This window comes from Cyprinus carpio, chromosome B1 (genome assembly GCF_018340385.1).
Source record: "Cyprinus carpio isolate SPL01 chromosome B1, ASM1834038v1, whole genome shotgun sequence".
NCBI lineage: Eukaryota > Metazoa > Chordata > Actinopteri > Cypriniformes > Cyprinidae > Cyprinus > Cyprinus carpio.
Window position 1 is genome coordinate 3673408 of NC_056597.1, and position 21043 is coordinate 3694450.

The following is a 21043-nucleotide window of genomic DNA, read 5'->3' on the forward strand; positions in this document are numbered from 1 at the left end:
CTTTTATACAAGTAGAAATCTATACATCAATTCTAGGGAGAGACGCCTGCGAGATTTCTGGGCCTGAGCTCATCTTAGATTGTCCAAAAGACAGTGAATATGTGTGCTGTGGTCAGATGAGTCCACATTTCAGCTTGTTTTTGGGGAAAATGGACATCAAATTATCAGTCCCAAAGACAAGTGACCATCCAGATTTTAACCAGTTACAGAGGCAAAAGCAAATGTTTGTTATGGTTTGGGTGCATCAGTGCAAACGGCATGGGTGACTTGCATATGTGTGAAGGTACCACTGACATGGAGGCATATACTGGGATTGTATACTGCCATCAAGATTATTTCTTTCTCAGGAAGTCCATGTTTATTTAAATAAGATAATTCCTGGTCCCATTCTGCATGTGCCACAACAGCGTACCATAGACACATGTGGATGTGACTGACTGGCCAGCAGATCTGTCTCCTATTGAAAATGTATGACCAGTCATGAAAAGGAGAATAAGACAACAACAACTATGAACTGTTGAGCAGCTGAAGTCTTAGTCTGTCAAATGATTTCTGGTGGATCATATAATACTGAAGATTGGAGTAACAGCTGGTTTGAATGGAAAATTCAGCTTTTCCATCACAGGTGACACGACATCTTATCATCAAATGAAATGTAATTTTAAAATTGAAATTGAAATAAATCTTCACACATTACCCTTTCTGTATTTTCAATCGAATAAATGCAGGTGAGCATAAGAGACAACCACAAACTTTTGAACCATGGTGTTATAAATATAACCACATTATATACTTTATACATTATGTTATGTTAAGTTATATACATATAAATATACGCCCCCACTATGTTTCCATTTTATATGCTTATCTTGTGAATGGACAAATAACATAAAGACACATACCTGCTATTATTGTTCTGCTGACCATCTCAGCTGTAGTGTTATTTGTTTCACCAGTTACAGGTAGGTTTGCTCCCTTTGCCACCTCTGAGGAATAATTCGCGCTGCCTTACACAAAATTCTGGACTTGATGAATTGCAAGCGTAAAATCAATTCTATCGCTCTATTACATCAGGCACAGATCTAGCAGTGATTCCAGTTCTGCATATGTCTCACAGTACCCATGGAATTTGAATTATTCATGCCTGGCACCACTGGGAAAATAAACATATTCTACCAAACATGACGTATGCTAACGAACTGATGGCACGATTAAACAAGTCATGCTTGTAACAGACATGAAGATTGGAGACTTTATTTAGAGATATTCTGTGCTAAAATATTTGTATTCATGTGTCAGAGCCCTTTGTAATCACATACATTTCATCATTTTAGCTGCAGCTACATTAACATTTATTGAAAATAAAGATGAATAATACATTTGTTTGACAATAAAACTCTTGGTATGAGACATAATTAAACTACTGCTATCATAGGGCAAAGAGAAGTAAAATCAAACCCGGTTTGGTGCAAAACTGGGTCAGATCTGTAAACAGAGGTTTGGATTGCCAGGCTAACAAAAATCACTGTTTTGTTCCAAACTTTAATGGTTTAAAAGCAATGAATTCTTAATAGAGTGCTATTTTAGCATGAGACTGAATATTTGTCAGGTTTATGCATGGTCAGAGAGAGAAAGAGAGAGAATAGAAGACTGAGATGATTATAGCTGGTGCTGTATGGCTTTTAAAGCATGTGGGCACAAATAGAGTGAAAGCTTGACATCACGCAACCAAGAAGCGCTATCGAAGACAAATGAGGATGAAACTAACAAACTAGGAAGGAAACAAATGTCACACTTCCTTTTTCTCCATGTTTCCAGTGCAGCTTGGGTTTCATGTTGGCAGCTTTAAGGCAAACTCTTTTCCTTTTTTAATGCTGATGAGTAGCCAGTGTTTATATGATGATCACATAGATATGATCAAGGCCAATATCACATACATACAGTATGTACACAGAAAACATAAACGACCACATAAAAAAACAACTGAAAGCATATGCATGACTCCAAAACCAAAAAAAAAAAAAAAGTCTGAAAAATACTGGCATGGTATAATGTGTTGACACATCTGTGACCATCAGGCAGCCATTAATGTAAATCAGAGGAATGATCACTTTGCTCTGCAGTATAGCTGCCCATGTGATTCCTCTTGTTTGTTAATCCGTGAGCACTTATGGAGCTATTTGAGTTCCATGAACTGATGATGGATTCACTGTCTGCAACCTCCAATACATGGTGTCTTTTCTTAGTCTTAATTTCAATTAAAGTGTTTATCAGACTGAGGTAATGTCATGAAAGTAGTGCATCCTTTAAAAAATTTAGCAAGCCTTCTTTTCCTCCTTAATTTGAAGATGTCCTCCTAATTTGATGTGAATGTGAAAAGAGTGTAATATTGCAATAAGATGCATAATATCACTATACAGTAATTTTTCGTTGATTCCTAAATATTAAGAGCAAAGTGGACTAAGAAAACATCAGTAATTTGAGAAAAAATGTAGCCTGTTGTTTATGCATATGTCCAAGGATTATGCAGCCCACAGAACTTTATTGAAAGCTCTGCAGATTTCCATAGAAATGTTAAATCCCATCATTCAAAATCCTGATGATCCCATTGCTTGCTTGTTTGTACTATTTTGATTATGTGTTCAACTACTGATAAGAAGAGTAGCAGAGAATGAAGACTGTATGCCTCATAACAACCCAAAACGGGTGCAAATAAAAGATTATTTATTTATTTATTTATTTATTCCACATACAAGATTCGGTTATTTTGTCACAGGAGAAATGAATAAATAAATCTAGCACAAGTAGGCTATCATCTCCCCATTTAATTACACAGCTGTCTAGCAGAAGCAATGATATATTACAAAGATCTAACTTTTATTTATTTCTTGTGAACAAACAACAAAATTTAAATTAAATACAATTATTTTAGACATTCTAACATGCCAATAATGCAAGGGATCCATGATGTTAGGGTGATCTCTGAGTCCCTTTTATTACAAACTATTTCAGAAACATGTCACTGACCAAGACCAGTGCTGAACAAAATAATTGAATACTGAGTGATTTCACTGTGTACATGTTATTGATCTGTTTTGCATCAGAATCTCCCCAGCTCTTGTAGTGTAGACCCCTGCTACGTCGAAAACAAGTCATTGTCACCCAGCAAAAATGAATGCCTTTATAAATGTATGAAATATTTTGAAATTTATTTATTATTTTTATATAAAAATATATGGGTGTTTTAGTTGTTAAATGCATTTTTTAATCCAAATAATTAGGCTCATTCAACTGGAATCATAGTGTGATCTCGTGAACTCGATGCTCCTCATTAGACTGAGAAGTCATGGCTGTCTGTTCATGGCGAAGAGACCCAAGAATGCAAAGCCTTGAGACCCTTATATAACATCTCTTCGCGCCTTTAATGAGTTGCATTGCAATTTTTTTTTTTTTTTTTTTTTTTTTTTACATTTGGGTGGCCCAAAGCTCAGCATGTGTCCGGAATGTTTTCTCCAAATATGATACGTGACAGAGATGTTGAAAGCGTTTCTATTTGCGCATCGGATCATTCAGAACCCGAATTAAAGAAAACGTGATGTTGCATAAGTATCCAACTTTAGGGTTAGACTATAGACTATGCGACATTTAAATATTTGCTAGACGTCACCGAAAGCATATATAATAAGCTGAGGATCGAGCAAGCACTCTGTTAACCTTTCCTGTTTCTGTTTCCTAACCGTGGTTGGGATACACAGGGGAGATCCGTCTTCTCCCGTGGTTGGGATACACATCCCGGGTTAACTCCCTAAACTTCACGCTGCTTAGTGCGATGGTAGCATAAAAAAACAACAGAGGCCGTCTTGGCGAAGAATTTAGGTGCTTTATTTTGCTGGCTGCACTGAGATACGCTGCACACAGCTAACTACCTGCATCGGTCACCGTCTCCCTCTCACACACACTCATCCGCTGCTTCGCGGGGGAACAGAGAGGAGGGGGGGGCGCGCCTCGGACACGCGCACTCACTCACTCTCATTCACACAAACACACTGAGCTGTCCTAAACTAAACACGTTGAAGACACATCCCGCAACAACTCGCTGCAGAACGGAAATCCTCTAAAATCACCAGCCAGTTCACTGGATGATGTGCAGGGTACACAGCATCTCCAGGAGAACATCACGCACCTCCAGACGAGCTAAATACATATTTAAGGAGCTCTGCCTGCCGGTGCATCCATTGGCTAGCCGGAGGTTGAACTGGGTCCTGTGATTGGCCATACTTAATGATCCTTGGCTTATCATTTGCCCCTGTAATTTACTATGAATATTGTATGCAGGCGGAAAAGCTGCTGATAAGTTTGAAATAGCTTAGTCCTGGGTAAGACGTGTGTGTGCGGGGAAATTATATTTTCTGGGCTGATATTTTTCCATCACCTAGTGGAAATGCTTCTATCCTGGAGTCGGATGGGTAGGAATGGTCTCAGTCGGATATTCACCATGTAGATATTTCTGCTGCACGTTTGGAGAGGACTATTACGCAAAGAATGTTTTGCGCTAAACTGAAGGATCTTAAGATTACGGCTGAATGCCCGTTTTCTATGGTCGTTGGAAATGAGGAACCCGCGGACTTTGAGGAAAGCAGTGCGGTGAATGTTTTGCCAGTGTCCAGAGAGGTGCAGGGCACAAACACAAACATTCTGCCCAGACGCAAAATAAGCCGGAGCAAAGTTAATCTGCATTCACTGGGCGAGAGCATCCGAAAGCTTGTGTGCCCGGAGGTAAATCAATATGTGTGATGTGTCTAATTCACCTGATGATATTTTGCAGCAAATTCTTATACATTGCATTGGAAAAAATGTTTTATATCTGCGTTATGTCCAGTGTACACATGCAACGCGCGCAAATGTAATATTGTAATTAAGAAAAATGTGCAATACACGCAAACGACTGTTATCAATTAATATATATATATATATATATATATATATATATATATATATATATATATATATATATATATATATATATATATATATATATATTTTATATATATAAAAAAAAAAACAAGATATGCTATATTTAATGTATTTTCTTTTTCTTTTAGTTCGAAAAATTACGAAATGCATTGATCAGAGTTATGAAACAGCAGCTAGACATGAGTTGGTAAGATATTATTTTTCATTGTCATCTTACATCCGTGAGAATTTATATTATCCTTTTATCACATTTCAAATTTTGACAATTTGTCGATCATTTACAATTTCCATACAGAATTACTGTGTTATTGTGTTGATTCTCATGACAATATGTAGGGTAATTATTGTACTGCATCAGCATTTTGCCTCATTTTTTATACATTACATACAAATGATTAAATTATATAGCCTATAATGTTGTCAGTGTGAATTATTAAATAGCCTATATTAGATTATATTAATATTGTATATCCTGAAAATCCTATGTATTTGTTTCCTAGTTCAACCTCAAATTCAAAAGTGTTCTAATGTTGTTCTCGTTATTCCATTCTACATATTAATTTATTGACTATGGTTTAATATATGTGTCCAAAGCCCCGTAGCATGCAGTTCTGATTTGTCTCAGACATTGGACAATGCTGAACAATTATCAGATGTCATGAGAAACTTCTCCCTTAAAACAGGTAAGAAGAGGCATTAAAAATTTATATTTATATAATCTTAATATTCCTTAAATTTTTTAATGATTTGTACTGATTAAATCCCAGATATCCCCATGGATACGCTAAAGATTTCTCTGGGTCTGGAGGTGTTTCGGGACTGTTATGAGGAGGACGGTCATATTCTCCGTGTGGTGGGGGGAGCTCTTCATGATTTTCTAAACAGCTTCAATGTTCTCTTAAAGCAGAGCACACCGCCCACCCCAGAAGTTCAGCGTTACATCCACCAAGCCTCCATCCTCTGTCTGGACAAAGATCCAGGACTCCTAACCGTCTATTTCTTCAATCCCCTCCCCACCACTGAGCTCTTCTTCTCGGGTATTATCCAGGCGGCAGCGTGTTTGCTGTACTGCACACGGGTGGAAGTCAGAATGGATGTTGGGGGTATAGACAGTGGTGCACTACAGGCCAATCATCAGCCTCATCTGCTGTACTCAGTAGTAGTGAGAGATGGCAGAAGCCTCACACCAAGCCCCATGAGGACACACTCATCTGGAGACATTCCCCTCTCACTCCTCTACTCTACTTTTCCCTTCCACATTCTCTTAGATCAGGAAATGAGCCTGATACAGATTGGAGATGGTTTGAGGAGGAGGCTCGGGCGATGCAGAGATGGACTAAGGAGAACTGTTTTCAACGAGCACTTTGCTATTGTTTTACCTGAGATACGAGCCAGCTTCCAGGATATTTTAACCATGCTAAACACCCAGTTTGTGCTACGGGTGAAACAGCATGGAGCGAGCTCTGCTGACAGCCCTGGAAAGGTATTTTTTGTTTTACCGTTTCGTTTCTCCCTCTGCAATAAGGTTGCCCTTGTGTCCTATGTATTGAAATGCTGATGCTAACAACGTGTGAAACTGCTTACTTGGGAAATTTTAAAACATCAAGCTTATTGCTTAGCTAAGACAAGTCAAACAGAGTGAGGGAAAAAAAAAACACTTAAGTTTGCAGCTTTGAACACGTTCGTATGCAGGTGTGTATTTGAAATGTGAACTTCTGAAGGTCTACAGTATGTGTCATTTTATCACACCGACATCAAAGAGAAAGAGAATCAAAGATTGCCTTGGGTTTCATGTTGATTAGACAATTAAAAAGCGCAACATGATTCAACTAATCAGTGCAAAGTAATTAGTAGGATTTTTCCTCATAGGTTTATCTTCGTGCAGATCTGAGATGAGTTTTTATGAGGTGGTCGAGGGGAATTTTTAATGGCAAGTTTCCGTTTCTTGGGTTGCAGATGATCAATATAATAAGGGCAATGCAATAAAGTCCTGTACCACGCAGATGATGAAATGAACATGGCGGCAAATGTCAAGACGTGGAAGGCCCCTCAAAGCCTCTATTAATGAGATCTACCCTTACACTCACACAAAAGGAATAGCATAGCAACCTCATACAGTATCTAGATTCATTTAGGAAACATAGAGTGCACACTATATACATTATTGGTACGGAGACATTATTATGAGTTTATGCATTCATATGGTTCATGTAGAGTTTAGTCTTATGTTCTTTCCTTTATTAGTGTTAAAGTGTCCTCTTAACAAGTTTTTATAAAGAACAAAGTTGTTAGTTTGATACAGTCACATTGAGTTCATTTAATTTTCACCTCTTCATAAGCTGGTTGAAAAAAAAAAAGAGTGTAAATATTGCCAACTAAAAGATTTGGCTGAAATAACCCTAGTGAATATACCCTAGTAAATAAATATACTAAAATGTATTTGAAATACATTTATTTCATGCTTAGTATACTACAAATACATTTACATATTATGTACTTACTGTAATACCCTACTATTGAACTGTTGGTATACTAAACAGGTATACTTAAAGTCTGCTAAATTGAAACAACTAATGCTGTGCTTAATGCACTTTAATTGTGTGGAAGTAGTGCTGAAGTCCAACTAAAGATATTCATAAGTATATTTGATTGTGCTGAAGTAGAACTATTGCAAGTATACTTTAGGTACACTTGAAATGTCTTGCATTTAATGACCATTATTATTCAAAGTGACATTAAAAGACATTTTAGGTTTAATATTAAGAAATGTGCATTGTGTAGTAGTACTCCAAATAAAATGTAATTATAGTTTTCATATCAGTAAATCTCGAGTGAAATGTCAGTAAATATGTTTATAGATTTAAACTATACTTAGAATGAAATAAATGTATTTTTAATATATTATAGTACTTTGGAATGCATATGGACATCAGTCAGCAAAGAAATTATTTCCATATTTCCAATTATTTTCATAAATAAAACTATGAACTCAAGCAAGGTGGTAGGGTTAGGACGACTTGAGATATTCTGGAGCATACTTCAAAATCAATGTACAAGCTAAGTGCATATTGAATACCTCATACTTCAAAATCAATGTACAAGCTAAGTGCATATTGAATACCTTTGAGCAAGATGAATGATATGATGTTATATTCAAAGTGATCTCATGAGAGAACTATTTAAGGGGGCGGGCCCAAGCCTTTTGGCAGGGACTTCCCTTTTGCAGGCAAAAAAAATTTGATCATGTCACCATGCTTTTTTCTCCCATATTGTGGGGGCTTCCCCTCGCCCATCTGCCCCCACGATGTCCTTCATTCAGGTGGTGAACATGCTCAAACTCTACATTTGGTTTGGGTCCCCCACCCGCGGGGGAGCTGGATGTGTTGGTGGGGGAAATTTTTTGATAGCTGTTAGCTCCAAAAAAAATAAAAATTTTGTAGAACATTTCCTGCCACTCACCAATAGGATTTTTGGAATTCCTCTTGAATGAATTTGTGGTTTTTTTTTAGGGACAGTGTACAGTCCCTTTTCCCCCTTTTTTGGGGGTTTTTAAGGTTTAAAAAGCAAAAAAAAACAAAAAAAAGGGTATATTTTAAAATGGGGGATATTTTTTCCGGGTTGCAAAAATAATTTCTCCTTTCCCTTTTTCTTACCCCCAGGGTTTTTTAAAAAATCCCTTCCTTGGGAAAACTTTTAAAACCCAAAAAAAAATTTAAATTTTTTAATTTTTTTACATGCTGGCTCATAAACGCTAGGCGATTTTCCAAAGTAATCCCAGCCAAAAATTGCCCCCCACATGCAGCAGAGAAGAATTTTATGTAAAAAAACAGTGGAGGTGGGGTTTAAAACAGTGTCCGGGTTTTGTTTTCATTCTTACAGAAGTTTATCCTAAAAAAGATTCCCCCCTTGTTTCCCCCAACATATCTCAGCCCGGTTCATGATGTGTGTCTCAAACATCTTTTAAAAAGGGTGTGCAAAACAGGGAATTTAATGTCTCTCAAGCTGTCAAGATGTACTATTTTGTTAACGAAAATTAGTTTGTTATAGCTGGTTTTTTAAAAAAGCAGATTTTTTTTTTTTAAATTTTAAAAAGTCAAATTAACATAAACTTTTGCATGGATGGGAATGCACTGGTAGGAAAACCCCAAATATTATGCAAAAAAAACAATCGGTTTTAAATATAGTATTGTGTGTGCCCGGAAGGTGTCGAGCACATATTCCAAGTATGGGGAAAACCATTTGGCTACCCCATCCCTTTTTACTTTAAATGAAATATTAATTGTAATTTTTTGCAAATGCAGAACCCTTTTTTTTAGTTGGGTTTTAAACTAACACATGGATGTCAAATGAGAGGCAAAAACAGAATATTCCGGAGGAACCTTGAACATACCCAGAGGGGTATTATGAAATTTAAATACTCTTTCTCTCAAACCTTTATTAAAATTTCCCCATTTGTGCGTTCAAGGTGGAAAACCTTACGGCGTATTGTGTAGCTGGAGGATTACAAAAAAAGAGTCCCACCCATGCTGTCCCGATTGCCCCATGGCTCTAAAGATGATGGAATTGTTCCCGGGTGAGGTCCCCCGACCCCATGGGGGGGGGTTTATCAAGGGTTTCGTTTTATCAGGTTTTTTATTATTTTTTTTTTTTTTTGATTTTTTTTTAAATTTTTCCCCTTTGTTCCCTTCAAACTTTTGTTTGACGCTGAGTTGGGAAAAAAATAATGTTTTAAAAGTGTTGTTGGTTAATAAAAAAAATTTTCCATTTAAAAAAAAATTAATTTATAAACTATTTATTTATTATTTTATATATTTTTTTAAAAAAAAATCCCCCTAAAGGGGAATAATTTTTCGGGAAAAGGGCACATCTTTAAAGTTTTATTTTTTCATTTTGAAAATAGGTATGATCAGTTTTTTTTTAACAAGAATGGGGAAGTGGAATTAGTTATCAAAATTTAGAATTAGATCATAAATACCGCGTTTTTGATATAAAAACTATGGTAAATTTTATATAACCAAACATTCTTTTTGGAGAAAGGTATTCATGTTTGTTTAAAGATTGGTTTTTAGCTTCTTTAATTATTATTGTTTTTAAAAGATAAATAAATTTTGGGGAAAACCCTTTTTACATCAGGAATAAAAATTTGCTCAGAAAAAAATTTTTTACATATGGCTTTTCAATAAAAAAATATAAAAAGAATATCGGAAAAAAGATGTAAAGCTGTAAAAATGTAAAGAGTTTTTTTGCTTTGTTTTTTTTTTCTCAGATCTTTTCGGGGGTCCACCTGGCTCGGTTTCTTTTTGCCAAAAATTTTTAAAAAGCCCCCCTTCTGCCTTTTTTTTAAAAACGCCACATTAGAAAATTTTTTTAACCTGCCAAAAAAAGATTAAATCCCGTCCCCCCCATACAGGTAAGCAGAACCCTATCCTGTTTTTTGTATTCTGTATTCGGGAAATTATTGGCAAAGGGGTGATTGGCTAAATGTTTATTTTTATTATTTTACAGTTTTGAATTTTTAAGTGAGGGGAAATTTATTTTTTCATGTTATCAAAAGTTAAAAGTCAAATTATTGACAATAAGGTTTTGAGCAAAAAACTGATTCATTTTAAATGAACAAAAAAACAAAACATTTTTACCAAAAAGGACCCTGTTTTTTATTTTAAGAAAGAATAACACATAAGATCTTCCCCCCTTAAATCATTTCTGGATGAGCCAAACAAGCACGGTATTTTAAGATTATTCCCCTGTTCAAAAGGGGATTTAGCACTAGCAGTTTTAATGTGTACCTGAGTGGGGTTTTTTGGGGCAATTTTTTTACTTCTCTTCCCCTTTTTAGATTGTTAAAAAATTTTTCCAGAGTTCACCCCATCCCCCGGGCAAGGAAGGGGTCTTCCCCCAACCTTCCCCCCGACATCCCCGGGTTTGTTACTTCCCCCCAGGCTTGTGATCAAATGACAAGTGCTGCTTCCCCTTTCAAACAGGCGAAAAAACCCAGTGGGTAAAAAACATAAAATCTTTAAGACCCAAATGCTGGAAACAATTTGGGGTTTAATTTCTGCCTTCCTCTGTGTATCTTTTAGTTAGCCCGAGGTAAATTTATCATCCAACTGTTTAATGTTGCCAAAAATTATCAAATAACACTCCATTAGGGTTTCACTGTGCACAGTTTTTGCCCGTAGTGTTTGGGTTTAAAGCTTCAGATTTTTGTTTGGCAGAACATTTTCTGTTTTAATAAAGTATTTATTTATTTTGACTTCTGACTGTATAACAAAAAATCTAAAAAGCAGAGAATGTCATCCACATTTGTATTTTTATAATGACTATTTCTTTAAATGCTACAGAACCAATGGAGTAAATCATTTATTGTGTATGGGGCAATTAGTATCAGTTCAATAGTCTGAATAGGCACATTTTCAATGCACCCCTGTAAAGGGGAAAAAAGCACACAGTAAAAAAGGTTCCCCATTTGGGGAGAGCCCCCCATCCTTGGGCCTTTAAAATAAACATTGTGGGCTTTTTTTTTGGGTATTTTAAAAGGGTCTTTAAAAAACATGTTTTTACTCCGGGGAAGCCTCCACCCAACCCCATGAGGACACACTCATCCTGGGAGACATTCCCCTCTCACTCTCTCTCTACTTGCACCCTTCCACATTCTCTTAGATCCGGGAAATAGGCCTGATACAGATTGGAGATGGTTTGAGGGAGGAGGCTTCGAGGCGTGTCTCTGAGGAGATGGACTAAGGAGAACTGTTTTTCGCTGAGCACTTTGCTATTGTTTTACCTGAGATCACGAGCCAGCTTCCAGGATATTTTAACCATGCTAAACACCCAGTTTGTGCTCTCACGGGTGCGGAAACAGCATGGAGCTGAGCTCTGCTGACAGCCCTGGAAAGGTATTTTTTTTGTTTTTACCGTTTCTTGTTTCTCCCCTCTCTGCAGCCAAGGTTGCCTCCTTGTGTCCTATGTATTGAAATGCTGATGCTAACAAACGTGTTAAACTGCTTACTTGGGAAATTTTAAAACATCAAGCTTATTGCTTAGCTAAGACAAGTCAAACAGAGTGAGGAAAAAACACTTAAGTTTGCAGCTTTGAACAACGCGTTCTACCGTATGCAGGTGTGTATTTGAATGAAGTGAACTTCTGAAGGTCTACAGTATGTGTCATTTTATCACAATCCGACATCAAAGAGAGAGAAAGAGAATCAAAGATTGCCTTGGGTTTCATGTTGATTAGACGAATTAAAAGCGCAAGCATGATTCAACTAATCAGTGCAAAGTAATTAGTAGGATTTTTCCTCATAGGTTTATCTTCGGTACGAGATCTGAGATGAGTTTTTATGGAGGGTGGTCGAGGGGAATTTTTAATGGCAAGTTTCCGCTTCTTCTGGGTTGCAGATGATCAATATAATAAGGGCAATGCAATAAAGTCCTGTAGCATACGCAGATGATGAAATGAACATGGCTGGCCAAATGTCAAGACGTGGAAGGCCCCTCAAAGCCTCTATTAATGAGGATCTACCCTTACACTCACACAAAAGGAATAGCATAGCAACCTCATACAGTATCTAGATTCATTTAGGAAACATAGAGTGCACACTATATACATTATTGGTACAGAGACATTATTATGAGTTTATGCATTCATATGGTTCATGTAGAGTTTAGATCTTATGTTCTTTCCTTTATTAGTGCTACAAGTGTCCTTTTAACAAGTTTTTATAAAGAACAAAGTTGTTAGTTTGATACAGTCACATTGAGTTCTAATTTAATTTTCACACCTCTTCATATAGCTGGTTGAAAAAAAAAAAAAGAGTATAAATATTGCCAACTAAAGATTTGGCTGGAAATAACCCTAGTGAATATACCCTAAGTAAATAAATATACTAAAAATGTATTTGAAATACATTTATTTCATGCTTAGTATACTACAAATACATTTTACATATTATGTACTTACTGTAATACCCCTACTATTGAACTGTTGGTATACTAAACAGGTATACTTAAAGTCTGCTAAATTGGAAACAACTAATGCTGTGCTTAATGCATATGGCGAAATCAGATAGTATGAAACATGTGAGTGACTTTGCCAAAACATAAAATAGTTACAAACTGCCATGAGGTTGTTATTATAATATATTATATTATATTACAAAAACTATATTAACGTAACCTATATTATAATATACACATGTATATTATTACTCATTTATAACAAACTAGTACAAAACTACACTGAATTAATTCCCATTCTCCCAACCCTCTCATTGTAGCATATGGACCTGAAGGGGCAGATGATCTTCATGTCAGAAATGAGTGCGCTCCTCTTCCTCGGCTCTCCATGTGTAGATAAGCTGGAGGAGTTGACAGGCCGGGGCCTCTACCTCTCTGACATCCCCATCCACAATGCGCTACGAGATGTTGTTTTGGTTGGGGAGCAGACCAAGGCCCAGGATGGACTAAAAAAACGTCTGGGTAAAGCCAAAGCTGCCCTGGAACAGGCACACCAAGCCCTGGAAGAAGAGAAGAGGCGAACAGTAGAGCTGCTCTTCACAATATTCCCAGGGAACGTCGCTCAGCGTTTGTGGCAGGGACTTCCTGTGCAGGCAAAAAAGTTTGATCATGTCACCATGCTGTTCTCCGATATCGTGGGCTTCACTGCGATCTGCTCACGATGTACGCCCATGCAGGTGGTGAACATGCTCAGTGAGCTCTACACTAGGTTTGATCACCACTGCGGTGAGCTGGATGTGTATAAGGTGGGGGAAATTGCTGTATAGCTGTTAGCTCCAAACAAATAAATCTATGTAGAACATTTCACTGCCACTCACTACTGATAAGTGTTAAATTCCTCTTGAATGAATAGTGGTGTTTTTAGTACAGTGTACAGTCTTCCTTTTTAGGTATTTCAGCTATAAACTAGCAAAAAATCCTTGGGATTTTTGAACGATCATTCACATGAAATCTTTAAACCAAACAATAATTAATTTTTGACATGCTGGCTCATAAACTGCTGAGCAGTTCGCTAATGTAATCTGAAGCAGAATTGCCCATACACATGCAGCAGAGAAGAATTTCATGTAAAAGACAGTGGAGGTAAAGTTTAGCTTAGTGTCTGGCTTTGCTTACATTCTTACAGACAGCTATATCCTAAAATAGATTCCCCTCTTGTCTTCTCCCAACATATCTCAGCTGGTTCATGATGTGTGTCTCAAACATCTCCAAACTGGATGTGCAATAACAGGGAATTAATGTCTCTCAAGCTGTCAAGATGTACTATTTTGTTAACGTAAAGTTAGTTTGTTATAGCTGGTTTCAAAATAGCAGATTTTTTTTTTTGAATTATATAAATAGTCAGTTAACATAAACTGTTGCATGGATGGGAATGCACTGGTGAGCTTTTAGTATTATGCAAAAAATACAATCGAATACAGTATAGTATGTGTGTGTGCACTTGGACGGGTGAAATGCAGAGCACATATTCCAAGTATGGGACACCATACTTGGCTACACATCACATCACTTTTTCACTTTAAATGAAATATTAATTGTAATTGTTGTGCAAATGCAGAACTGTTTTATTAGTTGGTTTTAGCTAACACATGGATGTCAAATGAGAGGCAAATCAGAATATTACGGCAGGAACCTTGAACATACCCAGAGGTGTATTATGAAATATTTAGTACTCTGCTCTCATAACCTTTCATATGTCCTCATTTGTGCGTTCAGTGGAAACCATTGGCGATGCATATTGTGTAGCTGGAGGCTTACACAAAGAGAGTCCGACCCATGCTGTCCAGATTGCTCTCATGGCTCTAAAGATGATGGAATTGTCTGATGAGGTCACGACTCCCATGGGGGAGGTTATCAAGGTTAGCGTTTCATCAGGTTTTTATTATTATTATTTTTTTTTATGATTTTCTAAATCTTTCCTCATTAGTCATGCAAACTTTTGCTAGACTGCTGAGTTGAAACAAAATAATGTTTCAACAGTGTTGTTGGTTAGTAAAATAAGAAATTTTCCATTTAAAACAAATGTGTGGCTGATAAGTTATATATTTATTTATATGCGTATATATTTTTTTACAAAAAAAAACTCCCACTACAAAGGGTGAATAATTTTTCGAAAGGTCACATCTAATGTTTCCATTTTTACACTGAAAAATAGGTATGATCAGTTTTTTCTTAACAGTGCAATAGTGAAGTGGAATTAGTTATCAGATTTAGAATTAGATCATAAATACTGCTGCTTTAGATATAAAACTATGATAATTTTATATAACAAACATTCGTTTTGGAGAAAGGTATTCATGTTTGTTTAAAGATTCGGTTTGAGCTTCTGAATTATCATTGTTTAAATGGTAAATAAATTTTGGAAAACTTTACACATCAGGAGACTAAAATATGCTCAGAAATAATATTACATATGGCTTGCAATAAAGAACATAAAAAGAATATCTGAGAAGAAAGATGTAAAGCTGTAAAGATGTAAAGAGTCTTTGCTTTGTTTTTTTCTCAGATGCGTATCGGGATCCACTCTGGCTCGGTTTTGGCTGGTGTCGTCGGTGTTAAAATGCCCCGCTACTGCCTTTTTGGCAATAACGTCACATTAGCCAACAAGTTTGAGTCCTGTAGCCTGCCAAGAAAGATTAACGTCAGTCCCACCACATACAGGTAAGCAGAGACAACTATCCTGTTTGTGTATCCTGTATTCGGAACTTATTGGCAAGTGTGATTGACTAAATGTTTATTTTATTATTTTACAGTTTTGAATTTTAAGTGAGGGTAAATTTATTTTTACATGTTATCAAGAGCAACGAGTCAGTTATTGTACAATAAGGTGTGAGCAAAACAACTGCATTCATTTTAAATGAACAAAGAACAGGAACATTTCACCAAATGGACCTGTGTTTTTTATGTTTAAGAAAGAATAACACATGAAGATCTTCCTTATTAAATCATTTCTGGATGAGCCAAACAAGCACGAGTATTTTAAGTATATTCCACTCTGTTCAAGGTGATTTAGCACTAGCAGTTTTACTGTGTACCTGCATGTGGGTTTTAGGACAATGTGTTACTTCTCTCTCATTTCAGATTGTTAAAAGATTGTCCAGAGTTCACTCTCATCCCCCGGACAAGAGAGGATCTTCCCCCCAACTTCCCTGCCGACATCCCTGGAGTTTGTTACTTCCTCCAGGCTTGTGATCAAATGACAAGTGCTGCTTCCACTGGCTGTGCTACAGATGAAACTCAACCCAGTGGATAAAAAACTTAAAATCTTTAAGACACAAATGCTGGAAACAGTGGGTTAATACTGCCTGTCACTCTGTGTATCTTTTTAGTTGAGCCAGAGGTAGTTTATCATCCAACTGTTGAATGTTGCCAAAAAGTTATCAAATAACACTCATTAGAAGGGTTTCACTGTGCACAGTTTTTGTTCACAGTAGTGTTGGTTTAAAGCCTCAGATTTTTGTTTGGCAGAACATTTTCTGTTTTAATAAAGTATTTAGTTTATTTTGACTTTCTGACTGTATAGCAAAAATCTAAAAAGCAGAGAATGTCATCCACATTTGTATTTATAATGACTATTTCTTTAAATGCTACAGAACCAATGGAGTAAATCATTTATTGTGTATGGGGCAATTAGTATCAGTTCAATAGTCTGAATAGAGCACATTTCATCATAGTGCACCACACTGTAAAGGGGAAGAAAAGCACACAGTAAAGGTTCACATTAGCAGAGCCCGATCACAGTCGTCCTTAAAGTAAACATTGTGACTTTTTTGTATTGTAATAGGTCTGTAATAAACATGCTTTACTCAAGGTTTGGTTTGTTTAATGTCTATGTTTCAATGCAACCTAATCCTTTCATAGAAAAAAGGGGGTGAAAGTTAGACCACAAAAAGATGACACTGTTGCATTATTCTAAATTTTGTTCAGATTTCACATAACACTGTTCTTCATATAACACAAGTCCTATTGATGTTTTAACATGTTGTTAAACAGAACAGGGGTCATGTGTGTTGTTGTTTTTCTAAAATCTACTAAGATTAACAGGCTTCATGAAAAGTAATATGATAATGTATCAGAAGCACATTACAAAAGTGTTATGATAAACATGTTTGTGCCTAAATAACCACACCATGGTGAATTTCATTCAGCTCTACTATATTCATCACTAGATAGCCTATTATTTAATATAAAATTATAAAAGAAGTGAAGAAATTAGTATTTCTTGCTGTAACAGATAAAAAAAAAAATGTTGAATTATAATTACAACAGGAATCCAACAGGTTTTATTAATTGTTTTATTAATAACATTCAGGTTTAAATTATTTCATTTATGGCCTACTAGCATAGCAAATTAGAGATTAATCTGAAATGTATAAATTAAAGAAATATTAGGCTAATATCTTGTTACCAAATTGACTACGAACAAAGTGTAAGCTTTATGAAAATTTAAGCGTCTTCATAAAAAAATAAACATCGATTGGGTAGGAAATTACGAATTCATTTTCTTAATTTGATAATTTTTTTCATTAATTAGACTGATTACAATATTAAGATATTTCTAAACAACTCCAAAGATAACATCTCCTGACAGCATTGCCTTTGCTTGGTCGATGAATATTAATAAGGTCATGTTGGCGTTGCTTGGTAACCTTCCCGGAGCTTACAAAACGTAACCTAATTAATATTCATGACCCAGGCCTTTAACCAAGTAGGAATCGTTAATTCGCCAGTTAATTAGCGCCCACCTACTAGCGTCTACCTTGCGGCCAATCAGGTAGGGACAAACGTCATGTTGCGTAATGAATATTCATGAGCCAATCCTTCAACGTAGAATAATTCCTGAATCCGGGATCTAGCGAAACGCAAATAGCGTGAACCAGCTGTGTAGTACTTTTTGCATCTCTGCGCTCTCGTTGGCTGCATCCTCTGTCAATAACAATGAGCTCGTTTCAGGAATGGTGGTATCACTCGTAACAGCTGTACGGGTTGTCAGTGCTGGTGTTTAGTGATTTAAGCTATCACAAACAGAGGACTGGCGAATTAATCCAAACATGGTATGTAGCAATAAAATGAATCCGATTTTACATTTCTTTTACATTTCTGTTTTTATTCTGTAATCCTTATTCGCGTAAAAATTTGCTCTGCAGCTTACGGTAGCATCGGTGGTATAAAGGCGATGGGAATATGGCATTAACGTTACTCAAATATGTATTTCTGTATTATAGTAGCTGTATTGCCTCACTGTGTGATAAGATACACTAATGTTCATGACAGCTCGTGTCTTACGCACAAAAAGCACTACAACATGTTTGTATAAATGGCACACTGATATGTAAACAATGAAAGGCAAATAATGCATTACACTGCATGTAGTGTATATACAAATATATTATTACACCATGTATGAATTTCATAACTGTATATTTCACTCTTTTTTGGCAGTACGGTTTTGTGAACCATGCACTAGAACTTCTGGTGCTGAGAAATTATGGTCCAGATGTGTGGGAGGACATCAAGTGAGTTCATGTGGACTTCTCTATTACATCATGGACAATATTTTAGTCATATTCTGTAATTATTTATTTATTTTTTTGCATTAATGTGCACTGTATATTCTATTTGAAAATATGTGTCTATACTGTACATATAATAGATGTTCTCAGATATAAATTCAGGTGACAAAATTTCAGCAAATGCTATTCTTAACACTTTTTCTCAATGCCTTACAATTAATGATATCTATAGCTCAGTATATTGTGATTGGCCAGTCTTTACTACCATATGCTCTGTTTCCTTAATTCAGAGCATGAGAAATCACGTACATACAAACTTTTCCTCTTGCACAAACAGTTCAGCTTTATTTAACTTCTTCCATCTCTTTAACATGACTTTTAAGAGCAGACTTTTCAAGTCACAGCTGTGCTTAATGTAAACAAATGTTTTAGAGCCTGTTTAGGCTCAAGTTGTGAGCTTGAGTCTCACTCGATTTTTTTTTTGGCAGCATTAAAGCAGTTGGACTCAGTTATTGCAGCATTTTTTTTTCTGCAAGGTTCAGTATTATCACAAGGTTAGCAGCATCTCGCAGTGCACTGTCCAAGACATGATCAACGATGTTTCTATTTCTATTTTTAGGTTGTGTTTTACAAGCGTTTTCCCTTGTTGATACTATTGTGACTTTTTGGCTGAACTTCTCTTTGGTCATCATTCTTAGTCAAAGCTGATTTTTTTTTTTTTTTTTTTTAGCTCACAGTTTAGTAATATGTCCAAGCAAATCACATTTTGACCTAACTCTAACAATCTTCATGCTTTTATTAAATATTCCTTTTATTTTTTCTCAAAATTTAAACATGTAATTACCTTGGAGTCTAAAACTTCTAATGAACCATTTTCTCATTATAATTAATGTTAATGATGTAATAGTAATTACTTGATGTTTAAATATTTTATATTATATTTTTCTTTTAGGAGAGAGGCTCAGGTTGATGTGGAAGGACAGTTTTTGGTCAGAATTATCTATGAAGATGCCAAAACATATGACCTTGTTGCTGCTGCAAGCAAAGTACTAAGTAAGGTTGTTTTTGTTATTGTTGTAGTTTTGGAAAGATGGAGGTAATCATTTGCTTAAACCTAAATTGATTTATTTATTAAGTGGTTTATTAAATCAAAAGTGGCCTATTATAAATGTTCTATTAGTTCACTGGTTGAAGTGACAAAACATCATAATGATTAACTTATACAATGAAATGTAACAAAATTACTTAGTTTAAATGTAAAAAATCTTCTTGAATTGCCTGTTGCTTTAAATGTGGTTTCTTATTATAGAAATGGATGCCGGAGGCATCTTGCAAATGTTCGGGAAAATGTTTTTTGAGTTCTGTCAGGAATCTGGCTATGACACTATCCTTCGAGTGTTGGGCTCCAATGTCCGTGAATTCTTACAAGTAAGAGGCTACTGTTTTTATCACCCAAAAATCAGCAGCAGCAATGTTGAGAAAGTGATGCAAGTAACACTGTTCTCTATTTCACACACTGCATGTACTGTGCTTTTAGTGAGGGTGATTTTTAAAATAAATACAAATAATAATAGAGTAAATAACAGTTTTGTGGGATTACACAATGACAATGGCATGTTCTGTGTTAGTGCAGATTATTGACAATAACATCATCAGCTATATTATTAATAAATCATTAATGTCATTTCATTATATATAATGTATTTTTGTAAAGAATGTAATTTTTTTGCCTTATTTTGTGAAAAATTCCTAACGACTGTGCCCATAGTAAAATTAAAAATGAAAGAAAAGTTTGTCATAACTGAAACTGATTTCACTAAATATTGTGTAGTATGAAGCTTAGTGCTTCTAAAATCTAGATACTAGCTACCCTATTTTCGCCCCTTTTCATTGTACTGACTTTGTTTAGCTGAGCAAAAATCTGCTCTTTACATCAGCACATTAATATCAGCTTGTTCTCTCTTTCAGAATTTGGACGCATTGCATGACCATCTGGGCACCATCTACCCTGGCATGCGCGCACCCTCCTTCCGCTGCACGGATGCAGAGAAAGGGAACAACCTCATTTTACACTATTACTCTGAGAGAGAAGGTCTTCAGGACATCGTCATAGGGATCATCAAGACAGTTGCACAGCAGATTCATGGAACTGAGATTGAGATGAAGGTGCTGTGCCTGTGAATTGATTGTCTTCCTTATAGTTGTTGCTTTGTTCCTTTAATTGTCTTTAGCCTGGCAGATTCAGATTGGTTGCAAATGGTAGAAGAGAATTATTGCACAAAAAAGTCATATCCACAATGACACAACAATAGATAGATAGATAGATAGATAGATAGATAGATAGATAGATAGATAGATAGATAGATAGATAGATTTTTAAAGAAAGGAATTAGTACTTTTGTTCAGCAAGGATGAATTCAATTGAACAAAATTGACAGAAAAGAAAAAAAATCCTATTTCAAATAAATGCTGTTTGAACTTCCTGTTCATCAAAGAATAATGTTGAAAATTCAGATTTGCCATCACAGGAATAAATTACATTT

At 35.8% G+C, this 21043-nt stretch overlaps 2 protein-coding genes across 2 annotated transcripts in view; both read left to right on the forward strand.

The window, feature by feature from the left end:
• Window positions 1–4181: 4181 nt before the first annotated feature.
• gucy1a1 (guanylate cyclase 1 soluble subunit alpha 1) lies at window positions 4182–16843 on the forward strand. Its single transcript, XM_042716276.1, has 8 exons — window positions 4182–4776; window positions 5103–5161; window positions 5569–5657; window positions 5742–6457; window positions 13248–13733; window positions 14703–14846; window positions 15494–15648; window positions 16069–16843. Exons 1-8 carry the CDS (start codon window positions 4543–4545, stop codon window positions 16238–16240), a joined length of 2055 nt encoding a protein of 684 aa, XP_042572210.1. The 5' UTR covers window positions 4182–4542; the 3' UTR covers window positions 16241–16843.
• A 990-nt stretch (window positions 16844–17833) lies between these two features.
• Window positions 17834–21043, forward strand: part of gucy1b1 (guanylate cyclase 1 soluble subunit beta 1) — a 29408-nt gene continuing 26198 nt past the window's right edge. The window contains exons 1-5 of the mRNA XM_042716277.1: window positions 17834–18041; window positions 18430–18503; window positions 19453–19553; window positions 19810–19928; window positions 20469–20666. Coding sequence (XP_042572211.1) covers window positions 18039–18041; window positions 18430–18503; window positions 19453–19553; window positions 19810–19928; window positions 20469–20666 — 495 coding nt within the window. The 5' untranslated portion in view covers window positions 17834–18038. The remainder of the gene's footprint in view (window positions 18042–18429; window positions 18504–19452; window positions 19554–19809; window positions 19929–20468; window positions 20667–21043) is intronic.